Source organism: Mesoplodon bidens, assembly GCF_964165515.1.
Source record: "Mesoplodon bidens genome assembly, chromosome: 4".
Lineage (NCBI taxonomy): Eukaryota > Metazoa > Chordata > Mammalia > Artiodactyla > Ziphiidae > Mesoplodon > Mesoplodon bidens.
This window is the reverse complement of record NC_138160.1, coordinates 141277525-141305118: the sequence shown is the minus strand read 5'-3', so window position 1 is coordinate 141305118 and position 27594 is coordinate 141277525. Positions and strand designations below refer to the sequence as shown.

The window sequence follows — 27594 nt, the reverse complement described above, 5'->3', positions numbered from 1 at the left end:
CCCTGGCTTTTCTCACTCCTGGCTGCCATGGCGGCGCCCAGGGTTTACCGGAAGTACAACATCGGAAGTGAGCCGTAGCCTCTGCCCTGAAGCGAGAGCGGCGCTGGGAAAGATGGCGGCGGCGGCGGCGGCGGCGGCGGCGGCGGTGGGCAATGCGGTGCCTTGCGGGGCTCGGCCTTGCGGGGCCCAGCCCGCCGGGCAGCCCAAGCCCAGGCCGCTGCCGCGCACACTCCTTGCCGCCGGGCCTGCGCTCATAGAGAGCGGCGACGAGCTGGTAGCGGCCGTGTGGCCGTACCGGCGGCTGGCGCTCCTGCGGCGCCTCACGGTGCTGCCGTTCGTGGGGCTGCTCTACCCAGCCTGGCTGGGTGCCGCGGCTGCCGGCTGCTGGGGCTGGGGCAGCAGCTGGACGCAGATCCCCGAGGCCGCGCTGCTTGTGCTCGCCACCATCTGCCTCGCGCACGCGCTCACCGTCCTCTCGGGGCATTGGTCCGTGCACGCGCACTGCGCGCTCACCTGCACCCCGGTAAGTGTGCGCACCCGAGACCGACCCTCGGCATGGTCCGGCCTCACCGCGGATCCCAGCTACTCAGTTTGTGTCCGTCCCCATCCCAGCCGGGGCCTCTGCATCTGCTGGAGCCGGGTCCCTAGAGGCGCCCTCCACCCTTTTGCGCTAGCTAAGTTCTGGCCCCGTTCTGACTTGGCTGTGTAATCCTGGCGTAGGTTACTTCCCTTCTCTGGAATTCCTCTCTGGTGTGGTCATTTAGATTCGATAAGGTAATACCTGTAAAAAGCTTAGCGCAGGGCCCGGCATATGTCACCATTTACTAGCTCCCATACTAGCGAGTACTCGGTTGTTTCTCCTGAAAACAGTCCTACCTTCTTCGTTGTCTGTCTCCTACCTTGTTGTTCGTAGTGTGAGGTTAGACCTGTGGGATGGGTTTCCCTGTCTGTGGAGCTTGCTTTAAGAACTGAGCATCAGTCCTGGCCAGTACTCAGAGCCCCCCGCGTCCACCCCATGACGACCAAAATGAGCTTGAAATGCAGTTAATTGCAGCGTTTAAGACGAGCATTGGGTGTTTGTGAGCAAGTGACTTAGCTGCTTGGAGTCTCTGTCTGCAAGGGTGATGGTAATGAGGACTGCCCTCAGAATACAACAGCGAGGTAGTGCATGTGACCCTTAGTCGTGAGATCTGGATGAGTGAGAGCTGCCCTGGGTTAGCAGTTGATATCAGTGACTATGCCACTGCCCTCTGGGCTGGCCTCGGATGACACCAGCAGGTTATCGAGCCATGGACACAGAGGTCAGCCTCCCCTCTGATCCCACACAGGTTTGTTAAAAGAAGAGAAAAAGGGAACAGCACCCAGGGCTGCAGAAAGAGAAAGAGAAACCACACCACCACCCTCCCTCACCCCTCTTTGACTCTAAATGTGGACTGAATTCTCTTTCTCTTTTGAGAAAGTGAAATCTCTCTTATCCCAGGGGAGAGACTCAAACTTCTCAAACTTCTGGGATTGGTGGCTTCAAGTCAGTACAGTGAAGGACCCCAGTGAGGGACAAAAGAATGGAGGGAAGTTGGGGGTAACACCCCCAAACTTCCAGCTGCCTGTTGGCCTGCAGCTAAAAAGTGTGACTATTAACTTTCTCTCCAGGGATGGAGAAGAAAGAAGAGCTAAGCAGCTGTGGGGTTAGGACAGGCAGATCTGGGTTTGCATCAGAGATCTCAGACAGGGGTGCTTCTGGTCTCTGGGTTTCAGTTTCCCCTTGTGTAAAGTGAGAACTGTAACACCTACCTCAGTGTGCCATCGTAAGAAGAAACAGATGAACTCTGCAAAGCACCTGGCATGTGGCTGGCCCCATGTAGTGCTTTTGCACTTTTCTACCATAGCGTTTCCTGAGTTCATAGTTTTGTCTTTTGTTGTTATTTTTGCCTGCTTTGGGGCCTGTGAACTTCTGGAGAGGCAGGGCCTTGTATCTCAGGGTCACCGCCATGTCCCCCAACCCCCCCCCAAAAATAAAAACCCATGGCAACACAGGTTCTGGTGGAGCAGAGGTGGGATGGATGCAGCTCACAGGATCCAGGGTGTGTGTGCCAGTGCAGTTCCATTCAACGCCTCCGTGTCTTAGGTGCTGGAGAAATAACAAAGAACAAAACAGACGAAACACGTTGTTTTCATGGTGTTAGTGGGGGAGATGGAACTCAGCAGTCAATGCTAAAGAGAGAAAACCAGGATAAGGATTTTGTGAGGGACCTTTAGGTGGAGCATCCAGGGGCAGCATCCTGAGAAGGTGACATTTGAGCGCAGGCCTGAAGCCAGCTGTGTGACCATGCGTTCCAGACAGAGAAAACAGCATGTGCCCTTAGCTGAGGCGAGGATGAGCCTCATCATCCCTTGTCACTCGAGGACACAGTGAGAATAGTAGTGGGGACGGGGGGCAGAGGGGGAGCAGCAGGCCAGGTGGGCTGTAACAGGCCTTGGCTCACGTGGACTGAGAGTGTACCTCATGCCGGGCAGCATTCTTCCTGTTTGAGTTCATCTTCGTCAGCAGAGCTCTGTGCGCTGGGCGCTGTTCATGACCCTGGCTTTATAGTATGGGTGGGACCAGAGGCCCAGTGAAGTGCTGTCCCTTGTCCCAGTGACAGACTGGGGAGTGGCCAGGCAGTACCCAGAGCCCAGTGGCGTGTTCCAGAGCATGTCCACAGAGCTGCGGCACCCGTGGCCTCCCCAGTGGAAGCCGTGGAGCTGGGGCTTGAGAAGGGCTCAGCGGCAGCACTTTGCCTCTCACAGGAGTTCGACCCCAGCAAGGCAACCTTCGTGAAGGTGGTGCCGACTCCCAACAACGGCTCCACTGAGCTCGTAGCCCTGCACCGTGATGAGGTAGGGACCACCTGCTCTAGCATGGGCTTGCATGGGATCCCCAGGCCCTGACATTCCCAGATCAGGGGCCCTCTGCCACAGACACACCTCCCACAGGGCGAAGACGGCCAGGAGGTGCTGTCCTTCGAATTCCAGAAGATCAAGTATTCCTACGATGCTCTGGAGAAGAAGCGTTTCCTCCCCGTGGCCTTTCCTGTGGGAAACCTGTTCTCATTCTACCAGAGCAACAGAGGGTTCCAGGAGGACTCGGAGATCCGTGCAGCCGAGAAGAAGTTTGGGAGCAACAGGTGAGTCCCAGCATCCCCGTGCATCGCCCCTGCTGAGACAGGACTGGGCCTCTGCCTGTGGTCACCAGCCCAGGTCTCTGTCCCAGCTAGTGGCTCCTTCCCACTTGTATATGCCCTGTGGTTTGGAGGAATCCACCTTTTCAACAAAACATCGCAGGTGGATGTGGCGGGCGCCCTCTGAGAAACGTGTTCTAGTCTAGTTTCCCTCAAACTTGCCTGCTGATGGGAACCCCCTGGAGGGCCCACAGCTTGGAGCCTGGCCCAGGGCTGTTCATCCTTGTCTTGTGTTTGTAACTTGTGTTCTCTTCTTTATTTTAAATTTTTTTCTATAAATGTACATTCTTGTCATTCTTCTTATACATAGCCAAGTACTTTATGAGTGGTGATAAAAAAAGATGGTGGTGAGCAGGACAGCTCTTGTTTGTACCAGGTAGAATGCAGATGCTCTGTCAGCACTTTCTCCTTTAACCTTCACCCAAATGACCAGTGTTGACAGGAGCTGGGAGGGGTCAGAGCTGGGCTTCAGAGCCCCCATCCTGGCCATGGTGATAATTGTCCTTGACTCAAAAACGCTCAGAATCTCTAGGAAATTATTTCTTGACCTAGTTGCTTTTCAGAAAATTACAAATACGTTACTGCAACCAGCGCTCGAGTAGGAAGATTCATAGGAAACATTTACTGATGCTCCCTCCCCTCCCCAAGCCAGGCCAGCCATGGCGGCAGCCTGGGATGTCCACTTTCACACCGTCCTCGCTTATGCAAAGGTACCCTACACAGTCCAGGGTGGGGCTCAGTTTTTATTGCAATGCAGCCACTGTGCAGTTTCTTTTTCTCAAATCCCATGTCCTGGATAGCACTCCAGTTCTGCAGGGCAAAACAAGGATGGCCATAGTGGACCTGGCTGGTCCCATGGCCAGACAGGGCCACCACACCGAGTGCTGTAGAGCACACCTTTTGGCCCTGCTTCTCAAATTCCAGGGCTTTTATTTAGGGAGTCTTTGGAACATCCCAGCTCAGGCTCCCCCTCTCCATAGTTGGGTGGGGCTCAGGCACTGTATTTCAGGCCCCAGGGGACTCCACAGCACCTAGCTGCCGGGCCTCCTCTGTGCAGCTTCAGGGCTCCTGTCCCACGGTCAGCCATTCCTCTCCCCTTGCCTTGTCACCCACCCGGATGATAGGTTCTCGTCTTTCACCAGCCACGCTCGGGGGCGGCTGCCTGAAAAGCCCAGTGCTGATTCAGAAGCTTCATCTGGGTTCTGCAGAGCAGAGGGCTGGGGGCAGTCAGCGCACCTGCTTCAGTGCCACACGGTCGAGGAGAGCCATAGTTGAGCATCCCAATGTCTGGAAGCTCACCAGGGCCCCTAGTTGCCCAGGGAGGCCGTCCCTGCCCGGAAGTGGAGGTGTCAGGGGTGGGGCCCCTGAGGCTTCCCACCAGGAACAGGGCGTGGCATCTGGTCTCTTTCAGGGCCGAGATGGTGGTGCCTGACTTCTCAGAGCTGTTCAAGGAGAGAGCCACGGCGCCCTTCTTTGTGTTCCAGGTAAAGCAGCAGCTCTGGTCCTTCTCCCCACCCTGTTCCTTGGGGCTTTCACAGTCCACCTCCAAACGTGAAAACCTCTCCCCGTCCTCGTGGTCAGAGCCTGTGGGCAGAACGGCCCTCGTGTGCCATCCAGTCCTCCGGAGACATTCTCCCTGCGTTCCCAGGAACAGACAGGCCCATGTCCCATAGGTGTTCTGTGTGGGACTCTGGTGTCTGGATGAGTACTGGTACTACAGTGTCTTCACACTCTCCATGCTGGTGGCCTTTGAGGCCTCCCTGGTGCAGCAGCAGATGCGGAACATGTCAGAGATCCGGAAGATGGGCAACAAGCCCCACATGATCCAGGTATGGCCAGTAGCATGACGGGTGGGTAGGAGGGTCCCTGTGGTCTTGGGGTGGGCGAGGCATGGGCACATCCCCAGAGCTGACTGAACCCCACCCCCTCCCAGGTCTACCGGAGCCGAAAGTGGAGGCCCGTTGCCAGCAATGAGATTGTTCCCGGGGACATCGTCTCAGTCGGTGAGGCCCAGTTCTGCTCCTTCCCGGTGGAGGCCCAGGCCTCAGGCTCTGTCCAATCCTCCTGCCCCTGCCCTGCAGGCCGCTCCCCACAGGAGAACCTGGTGCCATGCGATGTGCTGCTGTTGCGGGGCCGCTGCATCGTGGACGAGGCCATGCTCACTGGGGAGTCGGTGCCCCAGATGAAGGTGCTGGGTCAGGAGTGGAGGGAGGGGGGTCCTCAGTCTACTCAGGCGCGTCACTGTCCCATCCATTGAGGAGGAAATGGGCCAGGGAAGGGCTGGTGGCTGGGCCAGGAGACTGGAGGAGGCATAGCATCTGGATGGAGATCCTGGGTTTCCTGGCAGGTCAGTGCCCTGGACTAAGGGGAGCCAGGTGGTGATGAGGAGAGGGAAGGAGATGAGAGACCAGGAGCATCGGTGGGGTGTCAGGCACCCTGGGATCTCAGGCTGAGGTGGGATGAGAGAAACCGAGAAGCTGTGAATCCGGGGTGAGGCCAGGTACAGGGTTATAGGGAATCTATGCTGCACATGAAGGTGGAAAGACAGGGTGGAGCCCCCGCCCCTGTGAGGTGCACCGGCTTGGATGGGGAGCCCTGTGAGGGTCAGGCAGGCTCCTCCCAGCCTCAGGGTCCGGCTCTCCAGCCTGGGGATGGAGAAGGAGGCCAAGGTGGGACTAGCCATTGACTTTACTGTCGTCCCCAGGAACCCATCGAAGACCTCAGCCCCAACCGGGTACTGGACCTCCAGGCCGACTCCCGGCTCCACGTCATCTTCGGGGGCACCAAGGTGGTGCAGCACATCCCTCCCCAGAAAGCCACCACAGGCCTGAAGCGTAGGTGCCTCAGGGGTGTCTGGGGGTGTCCTAGCCATGCCACCCCCAAACCCTCAAAGTCTCCTTGGCTCTGAGAGAGTCGGGATGAGCAGACATGAATGACGCTGGTTCTTTGTCTCCCCAGCGGTGGACAGTGGGTGTGTGGCCTACGTCCTGAGGACCGGATTCAACACATCCCAGGTGTGGCATCTTGCCCAGTTCTGAGGAGGGTGGTCCCTGGGGCGTATGGTGGACAGCTGAGATGGCAACTCTTTCAGACCCCAGAACATCCACCCCATAGGCTCACTCTGATACCAGGTACTGGGCTGGGGGCCAGAGTGCTGAGACAAGCCCCAGACTAGGCCTGCTTTCCCCGGCTGAGGTTCTGCCTCACAGACAGTAGACTGATTTTGGTCCCGCACACTTGGGAATCACAGTCTGGGCCATAAACTTTTCACCGAAGTGGCATGAGGATTCCTTGGTAGAGACGATGGTCAGATCTCCTTCCAGAAAATTCATCCCTCCGCCCCCATCTCAGCCACTTCCTTCCCTAACCTCTAGTCTTCAGTCACTGGTCTCCGTAACTCTGTAGCTGTTGGCTGAGTTGCAGCCACCCACATAGCTGTGCAGTTCCTGGAACAGCTGTGTTGTCAGCTGTGGCGCTCAGTCAGCCCAGGCAGGCACTCCCCAGCAGCAGAGAGAACCTGGCCCTGGTGCTTTTAGGCAGGAAAGGCCGCCACCCTCCCAGGAAAGATCTCTGTCCCTCCGTCCCTCTAGGGCAAGCTGCTGCGCACGATCCTCTTTGGGGTCAAGAGGGTGACAGCGAACAACCTGGAGACCTTCATCTTCATCCTCTTCCTCCTGGTCTTTGCCATTGCAGCAGCGGCCTACGTATGGATCGAAGGTAAGCACCGTGACCACTCCCCCCGCCCCCCACCATCTGCTGGACCCCGCGCCTGTGGCCCCCAGGCTGGCAGGCTCTGTCTTCTCAGGTACCAAGGACCCCAGCCGGAACCGCTACAAGCTATTTCTGGAATGCACGCTGATCCTCACTTCTGTCGTGCCCCCCGAGCTGCCCATTGAGCTGTCTCTGGCCGTCAACACTTCCCTCATTGCTCTGGCCAAGCTCTGTGAGTCTCTGGGGCAGGGACAGGGTGCCGAGCGGGCTGGAGCCTGGCAGCACCCCTGACACTGGCTCCCACCACCCAGACATGTACTGCACGGAGCCCTTCCGGATCCCCTTCGCCGGCAAGGTGGAGGTGTGCTGCTTTGACAAGACAGGGACCTTGACCAGCGACAGCCTGGTGGTGCGCGGTGTGGCCGGGCTCCGGTGAGCGTGGGGATTCTGGATCGTGAGGCGCCGAGCCGGGGGCATTCTGGGAGCTCAAGGGACAGACAGCTGCCCAGCCCAAGCCTTCAAAGTGAGGGCCTGTGACAGGCCCTACCACAGAGGTCCATTCTAGGGGGCCCCCCCAAGCATTCTTCAGTGTGAGTGACAGTGGCAGGGGGCTCAGCTTGCGCTCGAAGCAGCCACGTGACGTCTGAGGGCGTTCATGAGACGCGTGCAGGTGTCGCAGGGACCAAGACAGCACCCTGCGGCCCCCCACTGTGACCAGCAATTCCCAGGGGGTCCCTCTACCCCGTCACCTCCACCCTGGTAACCAGCTATTCTTCCTCCTTGCAGAGATGGGAAGGAGGTGACCCCTGTGTCCAACATCCCCATAGAAACACACCGGGCTCTGGCCTCATGCCATTCCCTCATGCAGCTGGATGACGGCACCCTTGTGGGTGACCCGCTTGAGAAAGCCATGCTGACGGCCGTAGACTGGACACTGACCAAAGGTGAGGGGCTGGAGCCTCGGCCACACCGCCAGCTCTTACGTCCCCAGGCGGGCGGGGTGTGCCTCTCAGGCACCTGTGTGTTCAACTCAGGCAGGTGGGTGGGCACAGGCTCACCTCTGACCTGGGGCAGGGTCCTCCATACCCAGATCATCCAGCTTGGACCCCTCCCAGAGCCAGGAGTTCCTGCAGGCCCCGGGTCTGGAGGTGGGGGGAGGAAGGGGCTGGAGGGAGGAAGGGCATGGAGGGGGCAGGTGGGGGCTTGGCTGCCTCTTCGGAGCGAAGGCCCTCAGGACTCGTACTTATTTGTTTCCAGATGAGAAAGTATTCCCCCGAAGTATTAAAACTCAGGGGCTGAAAATTCACCAGCGCTTTCATTTTGCCAGTGCCCTAAAGCGAATGTCCGTGCTCGCCTCCTACGAGAAGCTTGGCTCCACCGATCTCTGCTACATCGCGGCTGTGAAGGGGGCCCCTGAAACCCTGCACTCCATGGTGAGCCAGCCCCGGCCCAGGGTGGGGAGCGGGGTGCGGGGCGGTTGGTGACATCCCCCTGCGTTCCCTGCAGTTCGCCCAGTGCCCACCTGACTACCACCACATCCACACGGAGATTTCCCGGGAAGGAGCCCGTGTCCTGGCGCTGGGGTATAAGGAGCTGGGGCACCTCACTCACCAGCAGGTAAGGGCCCAAGCCCCCCACCTACCGGCCCCTTGTCCACATCACCTTCTGTCCCCTGTGACACCACCATGAACGGGCACAATTTCATCTTCCTCCTCCCTGGCCTCTACCTTTGGAGGCCCCGGGTGGCATTCAGTCCTCACTTTCTTCTCCTCCCCTGCATCTGCTCCCTAGAGAGCACACCCAGGTCTCATCTCCTATCCTCACATCCACGGGTTCTCTCACACCCCCTTGGGGAACGCCCTGGGGCACCTTGGGTTCCCTATCTCCAGCCCAGCTCCACCCCTGCCTTGCGCAACCACATGGTCACTGCATGATCTTGGGGTGTCCCCAGCCCTCGGTCACACCCCACGTCCCATTGGCTGTAGGCTCTCCTCCAACCACCAGTACCAACGCTGCTCCTTTACCTGCTTCCACCTTGGCCCTCATCCAAGTGGCTTTCATCTGCTTACACCCAGTGGCCATGAGATCCTTCCAGAATGCACACCAGGTCACACCTCTGTTCAGAGCCTCGTTCAAGGCCCGTTCCTGAGCCTAGTCACAGACCTTTCAGAGCCCTCCGGCTCTGTGCCACCCCACGACCCTCTCTGCCCCATTCCCCTGGCTTCATCTGTCTTGTGGAACTCAGTGCTCTGATTTCTGTGACTTTCTTTATTACATGTCTTCTCCAGTAGAAGGCAAGCTCCACGAGGGCAGAGATCTTTTAGTTTCTGATACGAGATAGAGAGCGTGAGCTCTTGCTCAGTGGTTATCAAAGGAGAGTCCCAACTTTCCTGTCCTAGAAGATGAAATACAGGGACTCTGTGTCATGCTGTTGTCCATGGTAGCGGGTAGAGGCACCACTGGGGGGCCAGGGCCACCCAGCCACTGCTGAGCCCCTCTGCCACCAGGGCGCCTCTCACCCTCCCGACACCTCTCACCTCCTGACCCTCCATTGTCCCTCCTGCAAGGATGGGGCCTTCTCTGACCTCTCCCCACCCAGCGTGTTGTCAGAGCTTGGGAAATGGGGGAGGGGAGAGAGGCAAGTCATGAGGGCACTGCTGTGTCCATCCACAGGCCCGGGAGCTCAAGCGGGAGGCCCTGGAGTGCAACCTGAAGTTCGTCGGCTTCATTGTGGTCTCCTGCCCACTCAAGGCTGACTCCAAGGCCGTGATCCGCGAGATCCAGAACGCCTCCCATCGGGTACAGCCACTGGACCCCTCCCCACCAGGCCCCATGGGTGGGCAGTCTTGGCTACTCCTTACGGAGAGGGGGATGTGACGGTAGAGGACAGCTCCATCCAGCGGGGCTCAGCGGTGGGTATCTGGGTCTTGGAAGCAAAGGTCCCATGGCTGTTGGTTGAGCTCCACCGTGGCTTGGACGCTCATGCCATCCCTCGTGCCTGAGGATGCTCTGGGACTCGACCTGTGCCCATCCTTCGCACGTCACTTTCTCAGGCCCCCGGCGTCACTGGGAGATGAGGGCTATGCCCCCGACTCCACCCCATCTTAGGAAAAAGCTGAGGCTGGGTTGGAGGATGTGGAGACAACACCCAGACAGGCTGTGGGTGTCCCAGTGGCTTTTCTCTGTCAGCCTTGGTGGTTGGTGTATTCTAGTTCAGGACTCAGTTGAGGGTGTGGGAGGCGAGCCTGGCAGTGTCAGAGGGTAGTGACATGATTAGTCCTCACCTGGCCTCAGCAGTCGGGGCCCATTTTGCCGTCACCAGGCTCTAAGCCAGAAGGCTAGAGCGTGTGTCATACCACCCCCAGTCTCCTGCCTGGAGCATCTGCCAAGCCAAGAGGGTCCACACCAAGGGCTGGCTCTTAGTTTGTATCGCAAATAAAGGCTATGGGTGTTCTCAGAAAGACACACATACACATATCATTCGCAGAAAACTCCACCAGGGGAGGCAGACTGAGGTTCTTGGAAGCCCAGTCCCCATTAGGGGGGCACGCGCTTCCTCTGTGGCTGTCCTCAGAAGGGACTTAGCCCCCAGGTCTCCAGGCTGGAGTTCTGATCCACTGAGCCCTGCTCCACTGAGCCTCCGCCCTCTCCTCAGGTGGTCATGATCACAGGGGACAACCCGCTCACTGCCTGCCATGTGGCTCAGGAGCTGCACTTCATTGAAAAGGCTCACACGCTGATCCTGCAGCCTCCCACGGAGAAAGGTGAGGCCCCATGTGGTTGTGGGCTGGGGGGGGACCTTGAGTCCAAGAACAGCTCCCTCCTGGTGGCTCACCTCTGTGCCAGGCCTGAGTGAGCACACCCAGCGTCATCCAGTACCCATGACACAGGCCTGTGGATCACAGCCCTGCCCCGTGCGCACACTTGGGCTGTCTGGCCGGGGAGCTCCACACCCTACCTGTGCGGCAGCATGCAGGCGGTCACCGGCTCTGGGGCCAGCAACACCTTACAGTTTTAAGGTGGTTGGTTGTCGTCACACCAGCCCCATGTTTCATAGCCTCCCACCCACCTTGGGCCTGGCTGGCTGCCTGCCTGTGCATGGCGAGTGCCCCCCTCTTGAGCACCGGGACTGCTGGTGCTCGTGTTTGGTGTGGCCAGAACCTGGGGCAGAGGGCTTGGTTTGCATTCGTCAGACTCTTCGCCCCACATGGGAGGGCTTGCCATTCCCACACCACGTAGGAGGAAGCCAACCAGGTCAGCTGTTGGGGACCCTGCTCTGTAGACAAGGAGACAGAGAAGTGAATCCATCTACCTGGATCATTGGGGAACACTGTGACTAAGGATTTGAACTCAGATGTCCTGATTCCAGAACTCATGGTCTCTGGCCTCTCCTGAGTAACCAAATTGGTTGCAAGGGGTGCCTGTGAATCAGAAAAATCAAGGGACGAATCCAGCCCCAGCACCTCTGGCTGGTAGGGTGGAGTCTGTCAGATGCCGTAGGACAGCACCCGGTGCAGGGCCTGGCTTGGGAGCAACGTGCACCAGTGATGTCACTGGGCTGCAAGGCCAGAGGAGGGTGCTGGTATGGCCCGGCCAAGAGGGCTTCCAGAACCTCCCAGGCTTTCTCTCCGTCTGTGCTGTTGAGCCCAGGTCTCTGCCCCAGTCACTGGGCTCTTCCAGAGCCTGGGGATCGTAGGCAGGTGGCCCAGAGGTGGCTGCGAAGACTGTTGATGAGCAAGTGAAGCTGCTCTAACAGAACAGCCGCAACAGGAGCCACGTGGAGATGATTTTCCTTTCAAGCTCTGACAGCTCCGAGTGTCCGGTGCTGAGAAGGCTGGTGGGCTGTCCTCGGCTGCCCTCGGCTGTCCTCGGCTGCCCTCGGCTGCCCTCGGCTGTCCTCGGCTGCCCTCGGCTGCCCTCGGTGCTCAGCATCCACACCTAGGCCAACCAGCTAGAAAGGGGAAGTGGATAGCAAGCAGTGTCTGGCCTGAGGAAGTGATTCGGGGTGCCCTGGCCCTAGGAGAGCAGAGTTTCAGGCAGGCCCCCAGGGTTGGGGAGGGGGTGGGGCGAATCTTGAGGTCAGGCTGCCTGGGTTTGAATCTGGCCCATCACATGATCTCAGGCCAGTGGCTTAGGCCCTGGGTTTTCAGATCCTTTGTATCGGAGGTTTCTGTGCATGGTCTCTGTGGGGTGCCTAGTGTCTGGGGTACAGGTTGCTATGGACCTGGGGTGGGGGCCAAGAAGGTGCTCCAGAGAGGAGAGACTAGGACTGCACACGTGGGGTCCAGCCGAGCCCCATCCCTGACCCTGGGCACTGGCCCTGCAGGTCGACCGTGTGAGTGGCATTCCATCGACGGCAGCATCACGCTGCCCCTGGCCCAGGGCTCCCCGAAGGCACTGGCCTTGGATCACGCACTGTGCCTCACAGGCGATGGCCTGGCCCTCCTGCAGGCCGAGGACCCCCAGCTGCTGCTTCGCCTTATCCCACACGTGCAAGTGTTCGCCCGAGTGGCCCCCAAACAGAAGGTGGGTACGGGGTGGTGGAGGGCAGGCGGGGCCCTGGGGATGGCACGCAGCCCTCACTCAGCCCGTCTCTCCCCAAACAGGAGTTTGTCATCACCAGCCTGAAGGAGCTGGGCTACGTGACCCTCATGTGTGGGGATGGCACCAACGACGTGGGTGCCCTGAAGCACGCTGATGTGGGTGAGCCCCTGGGGTTGGGGGCTGTTCTGCCAACACCGGCTTAACCATCAGTGACGCGCCACTGAGCAAGTTCTGTGAGGAAGCAGTAGTGAAGGGACGGGGCAGGGACTGCTGGGATTGGGGATCTGAAGGGCTCCAAGGCCAGGAAGAGATAAAAGTGTCCGAGGAAAAGTGTGGCGGGGACCACCAGGAACCTCTGGTGAGGGTCCAGGGCAGCTCCATGGGGCGGACGTGACTTGGTTTTCTCAGGCCCCCCAGGCACTGTATGGGCTCCAAGGGCCGAGGCCAGGGAGAGTTTATAGCCTCGGATCTGTGTCAACAGGACATAGATGTCAAGTTGATGTTTAAAGACCAATTTAACCTAGTTTCAGTGCTTTTCAAATATTCATTTGGTTTATCAACTACGATGTTTATGACACATCATTTACCTCATTATGATTCTTGGCAATAAACTTCTTTGGAAATCAGTTAGTTTTGACCTACATAGTGTTATATACTTTATTTGGGTATTGTTTTTTTGTTGTCCTTAAGTAGTTTGTAGAAAGTAAGATAGACGCTCTCTGAGGCGCTCCTTGGGGTGAGTGAGCAGGTAAAATGGGGAGGTTGGGCCCCGGGATTAGCTGTGTTGAGCAGACACTCCGTGCTCTGTGCTGGGGTGGCAGGCTCCCTCTGGCTTCTGACACACACTCCCACCAGGTGTGGCCCTCCTGGCCAATGCCCCTGAGCGGATCATCGAGCGGCGGCGACGGCCCCGGGACAGCCCCGTCCTGAGCAACAGTGGAGTTAGGGCCACCTCCAGGGCAGCCAAGCAGAGGTCGGGGCTCCCACCCTCTGAAGAGCAGCTGGCCTCCCAGCGGGTGAGTCTCAGAAGGGGGGCACCAGCACCCCCTTGTTGTCAGGTCTCACCCCTTGCTACCTGCCTCATAGGACCGCCTGAGTCAGGTGCTTCGGGACCTCGAGGACGAGAGCATGCCCATCGTGAAGCTGGGGGACGCCAGCATCGCTGCGCCCTTCACCTCCAAACTCTCTTCCATCCAGTGCAGTGAGTCCTGCTCCCGTGATCCTCCCCTACCCCATCCCTAGGCCCATCCTGCCTGGCACCCACGCCCACACCTGCCTTCCCCCGCAGTTTGCCACGTGATCAAGCAGGGCCGCTGCACGCTGGTGACCACACTGCAGATGTTCAAGATCTTGGCGCTCAATGCCCTCATCCTGGCCTACAGCCAGAGTGTCCTTTACTTGGAGGGTGTCAAGTTCAGTGACTTCCAGGCCACACTGCAGGGGCTGCTCCTGGCTGGCTGTTTCCTCTTCATCTCCCGCTCCAAGGTGAGCCAGGACCCTGAGCACAGCAGGGGCTCCCGCCCCAGCCCAGGGGTGCCCTCTGCTTCTCTAAGCCATGGTTCTTACCCCAGAGGTGCCGGGAGGCTTCTCGGATTGATGGCTGGCGACACTTGGGCCAGCCAGGGCAGGCTATTAAAGGCGCCACCACATGTCTGTTTTATCCTCACAGCAGCCCTTGGGATGGGAACTCTCATCCCCAAGTTACAGATGGGGATCAGGGGGCAGGGTGGGTGCCCACTGAGGCTCTACAGATGCCGCCGCTCAGGCCCAGCACTGTCCACGCGCTGGGGTCTCAGGTGGGCCACACCACTGAGACAGATGGGAAAAACAATTATCAAGAGCACTCTAGTATGCAGTGCTGAGAAAAACACCAAGTAGGTCACACAGGCTGTGGGGAATGGCCTCAGGGTCGGTCAGGGAGGTCTGTGTAACGCTGACATTGAGGCCAACGCATAAAGGACAAGAGAACCAGCGAGGAACTAGGCACAAAGGCCGCAGGTGGTCATGGGCTGATGCAAGGAGGCCCTGGTGGCCGGAGGGGGTGGGAGGTGGTCCGGGTTGATCATACATGCCCCATGAGCAACAGGGAGGGCTTTAAGTTTATTCTAGAGCGGGGGCAGGGTGGATCTTAAGACCCCTATGGCTGGGCATTGAGCGAGGCGGGGGTGGCATCTGGACTGAGGGGATGGGGGGTGGACAGGGCTCTGGGGACTAGTGCTGACCTGTAAACCCCAGAATTTGGTGACCACTCTCTGCACAAGGCCTGCCAGGAAGCAGGGTAGGTGGGTGACCCCAGGGCGAGCCTGGGCCCTGACCCCCACTCTGCCCCCGCAGCCCCTCAAGACCCTCTCCCGAGAGCGGCCCCTGCCCAACATCTTCAACTTATACACCATCCTCACTGTCATGCTTCAGTTCTGCGTGCACTTCATGAGTCTCGTCTACCTGTACAGCGAGGCCCAGGCCCGGAGCCCTGAGAAGTGAGTACGCTCCCAGCCTGGGGGTGGACAAGGTGCTCCCAGAGGAGGCAGCATCCCTGCGGTTGGTGGGTGGCAGGAGAAACACGCAGACGTTGGCCTGGAGTGACCAGGGCCAGGCCAGCAGAGTCCACCAGGCAGCGTCCTGGTTCCACGGGGGGCAGCGGGAATCATGAAGGGGCCCTGACCCCCATGTGTCCCTGAAGGCAGGAGCAATTTGTGGACCTGTACAAAGAATTTGAGCCAAGCCTAGTCAACAGCACAGTGTACATCATGGCCATGGCCATGCAGATGGCCACCTTCGCCATTAACTACAAGGTGAGGCCCAGCCCCTGCCCGAGCACACCCTGCCCACCCTCTGGGCTGCCACGACACACAGCTGCCCATCTGCCTATCCCCACAGGGCCCACCCTTCATGGAGAGCCTGCCTGAGAACAGGCCTCTGGTGTGGAGCCTGGCCGTGTCACTCCTGGCCATCGTGGGCCTGCTCCTTGGCTCCTCGCCTGAGTTCAACAGCCAGTTTGGACTCGTGGACATCCCTGTGGAGGTGAGGGGCCCTGTAGACGCGGTCCCAGGACTTGGCCTGGACCCGTCTGCAGGCACCTGACTCACCAGCACTCCCTGTCCCACAGTTCAAGCTGGTCATCGCCCAGGTCCTACTCCTGGACTTCTGCTTGGCACTCCTGGTCGACCGCGTCCTGCAGTTCTTCCTGGGAACCCCAAAGCTGAAAGTGCCTTCCTGAGATGGCAGTGCTGGCACCTACTGCCCACTCTGCTACCGCTGGGCAGGAGCCCCGCGAGGGCCCCAGGAGGGAACACTGCCCCCACGGTGAGGCTGACCTGGCCTTGCCCACCAAGACTGAGCTGGGACACCCCCACCCCACCCCCTTCGGCTGTCTGAGGCCTGGCTGGTGGAACCAGCCCTGGGCCAGCGTCTTTGGTAAATAAAGCAGCATCAGTGATTTGAAGAAGACTTGCCTCTATCTCTGCACCACAGAAGGGGTCGCTGGGGGCTGGGTGGTCCCCAAGGAAGGTCCTGGCACCCTCCTCATGGACTGTGTGAGGTTCTAACCTCCCTCTGCAACACATTCAGCACTTGGACAGGCCAAGCTCGGAACCCAGAGAGCTCTGCGTATTTCCTAGTTTTGCAAGTGCCCCCATGTTTCTGTGGTCTCGCAGCTTCACATTTTCACACCTCAGGCACTGAAGGGAGTTTTGAGATCGATGCCATTTTTCCCTTTGCAATAATATGCAAAATAACAGCATGCCTTCCTCTCATAGTGTCAGGTATGAGGAAGTTCAATCCAAATCATTACGAATACTGACTCGGATCACACTCGGGATTCTGCACCACACAGGTCATAGCCAGGGTCTGACCTGCAGCCTGGCTCTCATACTGTTACTGTCCTTCCTTTCAAAAGGTGCTTGCTCACTACAGCTCAGGAACTGTGCAATAGGTAGCATGAAAGCTAAGAGTCACAGATTTCTTACCTTCTTGACAGTCAAAACCTAGAAAAAACTATTTCGAGTCAGAAATTACAGAGTGTGGGGTGTGGGTGCATTTTTATAACTTTGGCAAGCTGCGTGTGACGACCTCAGGCCAGGGAACCCAGGCTCGGGCTTCTGGATGACTTGCCCCTCCCCACCGATGCTCAGTGAGGAGCTCTCTACCCTTTCCTGCCCTTGCCCCTTGGTCATCCTCAGCAGCCCACCCCTGACTGGCTTCCCATCAGGAGGAGTGTGGCCCACAGCCCAAGGAAGGCCCTGGGAGCCAAAGTGGGAAAGGGGCTGGGACCAGCTGTGAGCATCAGGTGGGCCCTGAACACTGGCCAAGGTTTCTGGAGGGGCGCGGGTGCCAGACCCCATCCAGCAGAGGGGCTGCTGGGGTCACGTGGAATCCTTGAGACAATTTGAGGCAACCAGAAGGGGAGCACTCTGGACTTGGGATTTGCTGGAGATGATTCTTGCAGGGGCTCAGGGCGAGGGTCTCTGTGTCCTCCGTGCCTGAGAGAGGTGCTAAGGGCACTCTGGCTCTGCTGTAACAGGGTCTTCAAGAGCCTGATCCAGCACTGAGCATTACTGGGTGTCCCCCAGTTGTATCTCCAGCCCCAGCGTGTTAGGGGACTTCAGTTTCAACTGGAATCAGGCAGGACATCACATCTCCAACCAGGGGGCTCCCATTGCCCCAGCCAATTGGGATGAGTTCAAAGGTCCAAGAGACCCCTGGGCAGGGGCGTCATTGGGTCGTAGAACGTGAAAAGTTTGGGACAGGCTCCTCAGGCCAGGCAGACTCTGTGGACTCACGGCAAAGGGGAGTGTGCTGGGGTTTGGGGACCCCGCAAAGATATGGGGAGGAGAACCCTGGCCGGGATGGAGTCATTTCGTCAGGTCACTCAGGAGGTCCTGGCCCAGCCGCATATCCAGCCGCTCAGGCAGGGGGCGTGGTCCGCGCTTCCCTGCCTAGAGGGTGCGGCCGACCAGCAGAGGCGTGGTTAGGGGCGGGGCCTCCGCGAGGCGGGGCGACGAGGAACCCGGGCAGCGGCGGCCGCGGCAGGAAATCGGGGCTGGGCCCCGCTGGCGCCGGCGCGCGATTCTATCCCAATCCCCGTCCCAGCCGAGCGATCCTAGGGCCGGACCATGGACTCAACAGAGCCGGGTAGGCGGTCCGGGATACGGGATCAGAGAGGGGTCCTCCCCCGACAGTATCCTACTTCCTAAATCAATGAGGGGCCCCGCCTATCCCTCTCCGTCCAGAGAGCCGGGAGAGGAGTTCCTGAATGGGGAGGACACGGGGATGCTCCACTGTGGGAACCCCCAAGCTGAGGGGGACCCGGGACACCAGTCCCTGATCCCCCCTCCCCCTTTGGAGTCTTCACCCCGGATGCCTGGGGGAGGGGGCCCAGGAAGGGGAAGTGGCCGCTTCTGCTTCTGATATTTGTGATGGGGGCAGGGTGTCACGACCGCTGATGGAGAGGGCAACGCGGCAGGATCCCCACCCGGCTACTCCATTGCCCGGGGAGGGGAACATGCTGATCTGGGCTCCCTAGAAGTGGTGCCTGCGGCAGAAATGTGGCAAGGTCCGACTTCGTTTCCGCCTGTCTTTGTGTCTCTGCTTTGCATATTGATTGTCATTTGGTCTTTATGCCTCTTGTGGTTTCAGGCTGCCTGTGTGTGTTTCTGTGGCAGGCCATGTGCCGGTCTGTCCCACGTGTATTTCCATCTGTCTGGGCTGAGGTCCATGTGGTTCCATTGTCAAGCCGGCTCTGTCCCGGGAGACAGTGTGGCTGTATCTAGGACGTCTGTTTTGTCGCTTTGCTTCTGGGCCAATGCATGTGTGGGTGTCTCTGCTCCTCTAAGCAGCTGTCTCTGTGTTGGGTTGTGCCTGAGTCCATCTGCCTGTCCCAAGTCGGGCCCCACCCAAGCCCAGACTCCCTCCATCCCAGCTCAGACACCCACACCATCCTATACTCCCCATGGGAACAGAACTCTCTCTCTCTTCTCTTTCCCTCTCTCCCTCTCTCTCTCTCTCTCTCTCTCCCCCCACCCCCGCCCCACCCCGACCCTCCAAACAACCTGCCAAAGTGCTGTGGGTGGAGGGAGGCTTCCATTGGCCCATGTGTGATACTCCCCTCCCCAAGGGCTACCCTCAGCTCCTGAGAGCAGGAAGAGGTACAGTGATATCTTCCGGAGCCTGGACAACCTCGAGATCTCACTCGGGAACGTGTGAGTCTGTGCCTGAGTAACCCCAAATTCCACCAGGATCCCCCAAATCCCTAGCCATTTAGGTGCCTGAAACCCCATTAGGAACCTGCAACTTCTGGATCCTCAAAACACCTGAATATCCCAAAATTCAACCCCCCAAATCCACCTGAAATCCCCAAAGTGATCCTAGGGCCCCCACGTATCCTTCTTGTGACCCTTGTGACCCCTTAAAACACATGAGAGCTTTATAATCCCACTCTGAACCCCAAAGTTACCTGGGATCCTTCAAATTCTATCTCAAGCCCCATAAAAAAAAGCTCACCTACTTTCCCCCCTAAAGCCCCATCCCTCAGGACTCCTAGATACAATAGACATCACAGAGGTGATATCTAGGACCATCGCCAAACTACCCTGGGGCCCCCAGCACCCCTAGGTGGGACAGACTGGGTGGAGGGTGGCATCCTGACACCCTTACCTCCCAGGACCCTTGAGATGCTGGCTGGAGACCCTGTGCTTTCAGGAGACCCAGAACCTGACAAGACCCCCACAGCCACTTTGGTGAGGGACGGGACCAAGGTGACAGGGAGGAGGGGACCTCGGAGGAGGGGGTCTGAGGAAGGTGGAGCCCCTGACCTGCTTGTTCCTGAATGCTATCTCCCTCTCCCTCAGACGAGTGAAACCAACCGTTGGAGTGGTCCCTCCCCAGAGGATCCTGCCCCCCTTACAGGTAGGGGGGATTTGAGGCCAGGGGAGTGGCGGGTGGGCAGAAAGGAGTCCTTCCATCATCAACTGCCTGTTCCATGCACCAGGGACATGGCAGTGCCCACAACAGATCTGAACCCCTGTACTCAGTGAGCCCCCAGTCTGAGTGGAGAATCAGTGTAAAACAACCTGGACAAATGAAAACAAGGGGGTGTTTGGGGAAGCCATAGCGTGTAGAACAGGGTCAACTGGTCTGGTCTGAGGGCTCAGGGAAGGCTTCCACGGGAGGGTTCAGAGGTCAGAGGTCCAACCGTCTGCCCCAGGGGAGGAACTGGACTTGCGGCTCATTCGGACCAAGGGGGGTGTGGATGCAGCCCTGGAGTATGCTAAGACCTGGAGCCGCTACGCCAAGGAGCTGCTGGCCTGGACTGAGAAGAGAGCCAGCCATGGTGAGGGCCCCTTCTACCGGGTCCCAGGCCCTGCCCAGACCCTGCAGTGCTCACACCCTGCCTGACTCAGGCCCCTGCTGTCTGCCTCCAGAGCTGGAGTTTGCCAAAAACATCATGAAGATTGCTGAGGCGGGAAAGGTGTCCATCCACCAGCAGGTAGCCATGAGCACACCCCCCCAGAGCCCAGTGTCTCTAGAACCCCAGTCAGATACCCCTAGATACTCAGCATCCTCCAACACCAGCCGGCCTCTCCCCACCCTCAGAGCCACATGCCACTGCAGTACATCTACACCCTGTTTCTGGAGCACGACCTCAGCCTGGGAGCCCTGGCCATGGAGACAGTGGCCCAGCAGAAAAGAGACTACTACCAGGTGAGGGGGCCCTTCATGCATTATTCCATCCACAACCACCTGGAGGAAGGCACCGTTACCATCAGCACCATTTGCTGATGAGGAAGCTGAGACCCAGGGATGCTGAGGAACTCGCCCAAGGTTACCCAGCAGAGATTCGAACCAGGCTTCCTGTGCTATTGCAAAACTGTGCTTTTGTTCTTCTGCGGGCCACGGGGCGAGGTGCCAAGTGTGCCCAGGAAGAGAGCCTTGGCATCTTTGGGTCCAGGCACAAAGGATGGAGGTGACCACTGAGACTTTCTGGAGACACCGGGCTGGGGGAGGGCAGAGGTCTTCTGGGTGAGAAGACCCAGGGGAGAGAGTGCAGACCCAGAAAAGGGTCCAAAGGATGAAAGACATGTGGCCCCAGTGAATGCAATGATCGAGTAGCCCTGAGGCAGCGTCCCCATTCCCCATCCTTCCCAGCCCCTGGCTGCCAAACGGACTGAGATTGAGAAGTGGCGGAAGGAGTTTAAAGAGCAGTGGGTGAAAGAGCAGAAGCGGATGGTAAGGTCTAGGGTGTGGGGCTGGGGAAGCGGGCTGGGGAAGGAGATGAAGAAGCAGTGACCGCGTCCCTCCTCCGCCCACAGAACGAGGCGGTGCAGGCACTGCGGCGGGCCCAGCTCCAGTATGTGCAGCGCAGCGAGGACCTGCGGGTGCGCTCCCAGGCGTCCCCCGAAGACCCGGCCCCCCAGGCCCAGCCGGGACCCAACAAGCAGCAGGAGCGGCGGCGGCGCTCGCGAGAGGAGGCCCAGGCCAAGGTGGGGACTCGGCCCCGTGCCCCTCTGTGCTTCGGCACCCCCGGTCCCACGATCTGTCCCACACACGCTCCCTGCCTTGGTCTCTCCAGGCGCAGGACGCCGAGGCGCTGTACCAGGCCTGCGTCCGCGAGGCCAATGCGCGGCAGCAGGACCTGGAGGCCGCCAAGCAGCGGATCGTATCACACGTGCGCAAACTGGTGCTGCAGGGGGACGAAGTGCTGAGGCGGGTGAGACCCTAACCCGACGGCTGCCCACCACACTCATTCGCCCCGGCTGGGCGCCCCCTGCCCCTAAACCGCCTCCAGGGCACCAGGACCCACTCCCTCTCGCTGGACAGCCAGTTCCCGCCCCCCAGACCCTGACTGCACTTCCCCCTCGGCCCCCTCCCAGGGGGTCCTACCCCCAAGATGACCCACCCTGGTTCTGACCACACCCCCAACCCCAGCTGCGTGCTTCTGTCCCTAAGCCGCCTCCCACTGCCCGGCCCCGCCCCCAAGCCTGGACCGAGCTGGTATCAGGGTCAGGCCGCGCCCCAGGCTCCCAGGCCCAGCCCCTCTCTCACCTGAGGCCTCCGCCCCACAGGTGACCTTGGGATTGTTCGGGCTTCGAGGGGCTCAGGCAGAACGCGGCCCCCGCGCCTTCGCCGCCCTGGCCGAGTGCTGCGCACCCTTTGAGCCGGGCCAGCGATACCAGGAGTTCGTGAGGGCGCTGCGGCCCGACGCCCCACCGCCCCTGCCACCAGCCTTCTCTTTCCAGGAGTTCACGCACAGGTGGGTCCCCAGGAGCAGGGTCAGGTAGGAGCCAAGCAGGTGGGTGGGGTTGTCCCAGTTGTGGGAGAGTTGGGAATTTGGGGCTACTGCACTGGGGGCCACGATGCTCATGGCCATAAGGGCTTGCAGACCCAAGTACTTAGAGGTGGGGCCTAAACGGGATGCCAAGGTGATGTCATCCCAGGCCAGTTTCCTGGTTATCAGAGCCCTCAAACCTCTCCTTTCAGTTCCCCTCTGGACACAAGAAAGAAGCTCTTTGGAGCCCCACCTCCACCGCTGGATGAGAGTGCAGCTGAGCCAGGCCCTTGGGAGGACACTGGCACAGGCTGGCAGGGTGAGTGCCGTGAAGGGCAGGCAGGAGTGGTGTGGGGGCAGGAGGCCATACCTAACTGACCTGTCCCCTCCTAGGAACTCTGGGCCCCACTCTGGCCAGTGATGTGGACAGCATGGGTGGTGGCAGCGAGTCTCGGTCCCAGGACTCTCCCACTTCCAGCCCAGGTGGGACCATCCTCCAGCCCCTGGCCAGGCTCTGGCCCTCAATCTCAAACCCATTCTTTGACCTCTGACCTACCCTGCAACCCTGACCTCTTTTCTCAACCTCTGGCCCATCCTCTTGATCCAACTTCTGAACCACCCCCCAGGTTCTTCAACCCCTAACTCCTGACCTGTCTGACCCACGACCCTTTCCCCAAGGGCATCTGTGGGTGGTTTTGGAAGGCCGAAAACCAGGAATGTTTTCTTAGCCTTGGAGCCTCCCCATGACCTCTGTGACCCCCAACCTCTGTAACCCTCTGACTCCAGGCTCTGGCACGAGGCGGCTGGTGAAGGTCTCGTCCACAGGCACCGAATCTTCAGATGACTTGGAGGAGCGAGACCCTGGTGAGGCTGGAAGCAGGTAGGGGTGGGGTGGGGGTGGACTAGGCACTCCTGACCCTGTCTCCCTGCAGACCTGGGAGATGGGCTGGAGAACGGACCAGGCACCCCGTTCAAGAAGTGGACACTGTCCAACGCGGCCCAGACCCACCGGCTGCGGCGGCTGCGGGGCCCAGCCAAGTGCCGAGAGTGCGAGGCTTTCATGGTCAGCGGAACCGAGTGCGAGGAGGTGTGGCCTGGGCCAATGACCTAATGACCTCTGCTGAACCCCAGTGACCTCTCTGACCCCAGGCATCTCTCTGACCTGAGATCCCTAAGACCTTCCCACCCCTGGGACCTGCCCTGATTTGATGATCTCCTATGAGCCCCCTGCTCCCTGAGGATCCCTATGACCTTCTCTTCCCCCACTGACCCCTGATGACCTCCCTGACCCTGTGACCTTTCCCTCAGTGCTTTCTGACCTGCCACAAGCGCTGCCTGGAGACTCTACTGATCCTTTGCGGACATAAGCGGCTCCCAGCCCGGACCCCCCTCTTTGGGGTCAACTTCCTGCAACTGCCCAGGGACTTCCCGGACGAGGTGCCCCTTGTGATCACCAGGTGCACCACCGAGATAGAACAGCGCGCCCTGAGTGTGCAGGTGCCACCTTGACCCTTGATCACCCCCAAGAGTGAGTGACCCAGCCCTCTCAATGGCCAGATTGCAAGCCAGCTGTCCAACTTCCCACCCTTGCCCTTCAGGGCATTTATAGGGTCAGCGGGTCCCGGGTCCGCGTGGAACGGCTGTGCCAGGCTTTTGAGAACGGCCGAGCATTGGTTGACCTGTCAGGGAACTCACCTCACGATGTCTCGAGTGTTCTCAAGCGATTCCTCCAGGAGGTGGGTGCTCAGCAGCTCAGGAGTCAGAGGCCGGGTGGGCTCAGACTGAGGACCCTCTGTAGCCCACCCACACCCATGTCCCCCCTGCCATTCCACCCCCAGCTCACTGACCCCGTGGTCCCCTTCCACCTCTACGACGCCTTCATCTCTCTGGCTAAGACCCTGCATGCAGACCCTGGGCACGACCCTGGGACCCCCAGCCCCAGCCCTGAGGTTATCCGCTCGCTGAAGACCCTCTTGGTGCAGCTGCCTGACTCTAACTACAACACCCTGCGGCACCTGGTGGCCCATCTATTCAGGTGTGCACTGTCCTTGACCTTGACACGTGACTTCTGACCTGAGGCACGGATCCAGGACTCCTTCCTTGGACATGTGACCACTGACCCCTGACACTGACCTCTGACCTTTGAATGTGTTTTCTGAGCTCTGAAACTTAATACATGACTCCTGACTTTGGATGCTGACCCCTGACCCCCATCGCCCGGCATGTGGCTGCTGGTCGTACACAATGACTGGGACCACTTACCCATGACTTGGGCAAGTCGCCACTAGCCTGGCTTGCAGATCCTACCTGATGACCAATAACCATACCCTCTGTGCCCTGATCCTTCTCCTTACACTGTCCCCAGGGTGGCTGCACAGTATGAGGAGAACAAGATGTCTGCCAACAACCTGGGCATTGTGTTTGGGCCGACACTGTTGCGGCTGCCGGACGGTCCAGGGGTAGCCAGCGCCGGCCCTGTCACCTGCCTGCTAGACTCCGTGCACCAGGCCCAGCTCATCGAGTTCCTCATTGTACACTATGAGCAGATCTTTGGGATTGATGACCTCTTCCTGGCCACTGAGCCCCTGCCCCGAGACCCCAGCCCTCCCCCTACAACCCTCCCAACCAGCCCCCAGCCACCACACTCACAACCTGCCCTGGACGCCCTGCCCATATCCCTAGCCTCGGACCCCAACCCAGACACCATGCCCCTTAGTGCCCAGGAGAAGCATCCCGAGACCACGCCCACAGAGGTAGGAACCTGCTGGGCCCACAGACATGGGAGAGCCTCCTCTCCATTTAATCCTCTCACTCTCTCTTCTGTCTTCCTTCCTTCCTTTCCCTTGAAAATTTTCTATTTCATTCCCTTTCTCCTTTCCTTATTTACCCTGCACTCATTCTGAAAGGAAAGGTAAGGAATGGAGTGGTGGGAAATAATGGAGTAACAACAGGGTAGAGCCTTGCAGAGATACTAACATGAGTACCATTCATTCCTTCAACAGAATATTTATTGAACACCTACTATGTGCCAAGCGTTGTTCTAGGCATTGTTCTAGGCATCAGTTAGCAAAATATTCAAAGACTCCATCCTCTTGGTTGCCTACCTTCTAGTGGGAAAGAAACCAACAATAAACAAGAAATATGATACAAAGTCAGTTATACAGGATGTTACAAGGTGATGAATACTATAGAAAAAAGAAAGGGTAGGGTAAAATTGGGGACATCAAGGGCACCAAGGTGAGAGGTGGTGGGCAATCTGTAGCAGTAAATAGGATGCTGTGAGTGGGTCTCATGGAGAAGATGGGTTTGAGCAAAGACTGGAAGGATGTGAGGGGGGAGTAAGCCAGGTGGAGATCAGGGGAAGGGTGTTCCAGGCAAAGGGAACAGCCAGTACAAAGGCCCTGAGGTGGGACCATGCCTGGTGTGTTCAGGGCACAGCCCCATGCTGTAATGAATGAGTGAGGGGAAGGTGGAAGGAAGTGAGGCCAAAGAGGGGTGTGCAAGCCTCCATAGACTGCACGCCTACAGTGCAGGGGTGCTTGCATAGTAATTGCCCTAAGAGGTAAATACTGTTAATGAAAACCATTTACAGATGAGACTCTTAGGGGAGGCTTCCTGACCCTCAGATCCTGATACATTCACCATTCCCGAGAGCTAGGATCTCCCCTGCAGCACCCCAGAGCTGGAAAAGCTGCTGCTGGTGAGGTGTGGGACTCTGAGAACTGGAATACCTCAGAAAGTGCTCGGGACACAGAGAAAGAATTCCAACTGCTATTAGCATTTAGCTAAAGGATGAACTAAAAGATATTCAGATAAGCTAAAAAGCAGGCCTGAAATTGCAGAAAGTAGAGCAGGATGAAGACCGGTAGTTCACCTATTCCTCATGCAGAGAAGGCTGTCACTTTCCGGGCTGGCCCTCTGTTGAACAAAGGCATTCCTGCCCTCACAGAGCCCACAGTTGAGATTAATGACACTGCTCTTCACAGGAGGCCAAGCAGTACACTCTCGAGGGCATCATCTCTCCCCAGATACCAAAACTGCAAGGGAAATTTTGCATGTCTACGAGTCTCGAAGAACTGGCATTTTACTGTTGGAGGTCTCATTCTTGGGTTTCTTCTTGCAGATTCTAACTCTGCAGAGGGACCAGGAAGAGGAGGTAACCAAAGACACCAAAAATGAGGGAGAGGAAGGTGAGTGTGTTGTGGGGTAGCCCAGGGGCTCTGGGGTTGCCCCTGCCTTGGGGTAGCTTGGCTGAGTGATGAAAATGGGGGAGGGGTGTATCCAGAGGACTTAGGGGTGCTCAGCATTGACCACCCTATCCCGCAGTGTCCAGCCAAGGCCCTGAGGACTCACCCCTGGGGACACAGTCCCGTGGCCACTTCAGCCGCCAGCCGGTGAAGTATCCCCGGGGGGGTGTACGGCCTGTCACCCACCAGCTGTCCTGCTTGGCCCTGGTGGCTTCCAAATTGTGCGAGGAGACCCCTGTCACATCAGTGCCCCCAGGGAGCTTGCGGAGGCCAAGACCCGGCCCTGCCGCCACCTCCCGTGAGGGCAGCCCTCTGCGCCGCACCCCACTGCCCAAGCATTTTGAGATCACACAGGAGACGGCCCGGCTACTCTCCAAGCTACATAACGAGTCTGTGCCCAAGGCCACCTGCTGCCCAGGCACCCAGCCTGAGGAAGCTGAGGACCATTTCTGACTACCCCAGCACTCTGACCAAGAAGCCCAGGACTGAGAAGATGGGCCCAACATCCCAGGAGTTCAATGTTGGGGTGTCTGCAGAGTTCCTATAGGGAAAGACTACATGGCCTAGGGGAACTAAAACCCTTCAGCAGCAATGTACCAGGATCCCCCCCCCCACACTAGACACAGGTCAATGTCAAGCGACAGGGCCACTCAGGTTCAGAGGTCACTCAGGGTCAATATAGATCATGGGGTCCTTGAGGTCCACCTTAGTCTCTGACCCCTGGGATCAGGGTGCTTTTTGCTACTTTGGTTGTTGCCACTCCCCCGTCTCTGTCTGCCTCCTTAGCTGATCCCAAGTGACCAGATATTGGAGGGTGTGGGCAACCCAGACTCAACATCCTGCCTGGGGTCTGGTGGCCTCTGAATAAACTGTGTCCTTTATAACCTTGAGTGTCTTTCTTTGCCAGAGAAGGGTGACAGGGGAGAGGTCGGTGAGGTAGCATCCTTTCGCCCCATTTTACCGACCAGGGAAACCAAAGCCCCCTTTCTTTCATCTCAGAACACCCCGAGGCCCTACATGCAGTAGAGGCTGGGCCTGGGCACCTGGCTGAGTCACACCGGGCCGGCCCTCCCGGAGCTCAGCGTGCGATCCGGTCCTGCACAATCAAACAAACATAACTAAGTGCAGATAACCGAGACAATGGGGCTGTGTGCTCTGGGCCGTGGGAGGCCAGGGCCGCCACAGGCGTGGGCCGGGCTGGGAACAGCGCTGCCGGGGTCTGGATTTCGAGAAACCTGAGTGCGGCCGGAGAGTCAGCTGGGGCCAGAGAGGTCGGCGGGGCAAGGGAGGCGGCGCGCGGTAGCTCTAGGCCGGCGAAGCCGAGGAGGGGCTGGGGTCGCGGCGGTGGGAGCCGGGTCGGATCAGGGCGTGGCTTAGAACTCGGCGACGGATTGGACACGAGGGAGCGGGCGGGTAAGCGGGGGACCGGGGCAGGGGCGCCGACCCTGAGACCACCCGGAGGTGGGCCCGGGCGGCGCCAGGTCACGGCGGGAAATCTCGGGCAGCGAGTGATTCAGCCCCGCGAAGGCCCAAAACTGCGGGCGCGTGAGGTGTGCGGGGACTCGGGGTGGGGGTCCCGCGCCGGAAGTGGAGAGGGGCGACCGAGGAGACG

At 58.9% G+C, this 27594-nt stretch overlaps 2 protein-coding genes across 4 annotated transcripts in view; both read left to right on the top strand.

Moving 5' to 3' along the window:
- ATP13A1 (ATPase 13A1) overlaps positions 1–15918 on the top strand; it is a gene marked incomplete at its 5' end in the record, with an annotated part of 29122 nt that extends 13204 nt beyond the window's left edge. The window contains 26 exons of the mRNA XM_081232648.1: positions 42–523; positions 2788–2877; positions 2974–3164; positions 4630–4702; positions 4892–5047; positions 5152–5221; positions 5300–5406; positions 5923–6052; positions 6177–6232; positions 6809–6935; positions 7024–7161; positions 7241–7361; positions 7716–7873; positions 8187–8362; positions 8436–8546; positions 9603–9728; positions 10585–10693; positions 12256–12455; positions 12536–12632; positions 13329–13489; positions 13560–13674; positions 13762–13958; positions 14808–14950; positions 15154–15265; positions 15351–15494; positions 15580–15918. Of these exons, the coding sequence (XP_081088774.1) occupies positions 42–523; positions 2788–2877; positions 2974–3164; positions 4630–4702; positions 4892–5047; positions 5152–5221; positions 5300–5406; positions 5923–6052; positions 6177–6232; positions 6809–6935; positions 7024–7161; positions 7241–7361; positions 7716–7873; positions 8187–8362; positions 8436–8546; positions 9603–9728; positions 10585–10693; positions 12256–12455; positions 12536–12632; positions 13329–13489; positions 13560–13674; positions 13762–13958; positions 14808–14950; positions 15154–15265; positions 15351–15494; positions 15580–15690 (3701 nt within the window). The 3' untranslated portion in view covers positions 15691–15918. The remainder of the gene's footprint in view (positions 1–41; positions 524–2787; positions 2878–2973; positions 3165–4629; positions 4703–4891; positions 5048–5151; positions 5222–5299; positions 5407–5922; positions 6053–6176; positions 6233–6808; positions 6936–7023; positions 7162–7240; positions 7362–7715; positions 7874–8186; positions 8363–8435; positions 8547–9602; positions 9729–10584; positions 10694–12255; positions 12456–12535; positions 12633–13328; positions 13490–13559; positions 13675–13761; positions 13959–14807; positions 14951–15153; positions 15266–15350; positions 15495–15579) is intronic.
- A 1557-nt stretch (positions 15919–17475) lies between these two features.
- Positions 17476–26853, top strand: GMIP (GEM interacting protein). Of its 3 annotated transcripts, XM_081233468.1 has the most exons (22): positions 17476–17603; positions 17898–18024; positions 18586–18670; positions 19132–19207; positions 19319–19376; positions 19675–19800; positions 19892–19956; positions 20064–20171; positions 20616–20696; positions 20780–20950; positions 21040–21177; positions 21533–21720; positions 21948–22054; positions 22129–22218; positions 22522–22599; positions 22668–22822; positions 23044–23232; positions 23334–23471; positions 23574–23770; positions 24101–24488; positions 25859–25925; positions 26062–26853. In XM_081233468.1, exons 2-22 carry the CDS (start codon positions 18015–18017, stop codon positions 26433–26435), a joined length of 2889 nt encoding a protein of 962 aa, XP_081089594.1. In that variant the 5' UTR covers positions 17476–17603; positions 17898–18014; the 3' UTR covers positions 26436–26853. The 3 variants fall into 3 exon arrangements, with proteins under 3 accessions (XP_081089594.1, XP_081089593.1, XP_081089592.1); XM_081233467.1 differs by lacking the exon at positions 17898–18024 and having other exon boundaries at positions 17491–17603; XM_081233466.1 differs by lacking the exons at positions 17476–17603; positions 17898–18024 and having other exon boundaries at positions 18547–18668.
- The last annotated feature ends 741 nt before the right edge of the window (positions 26854–27594 follow it).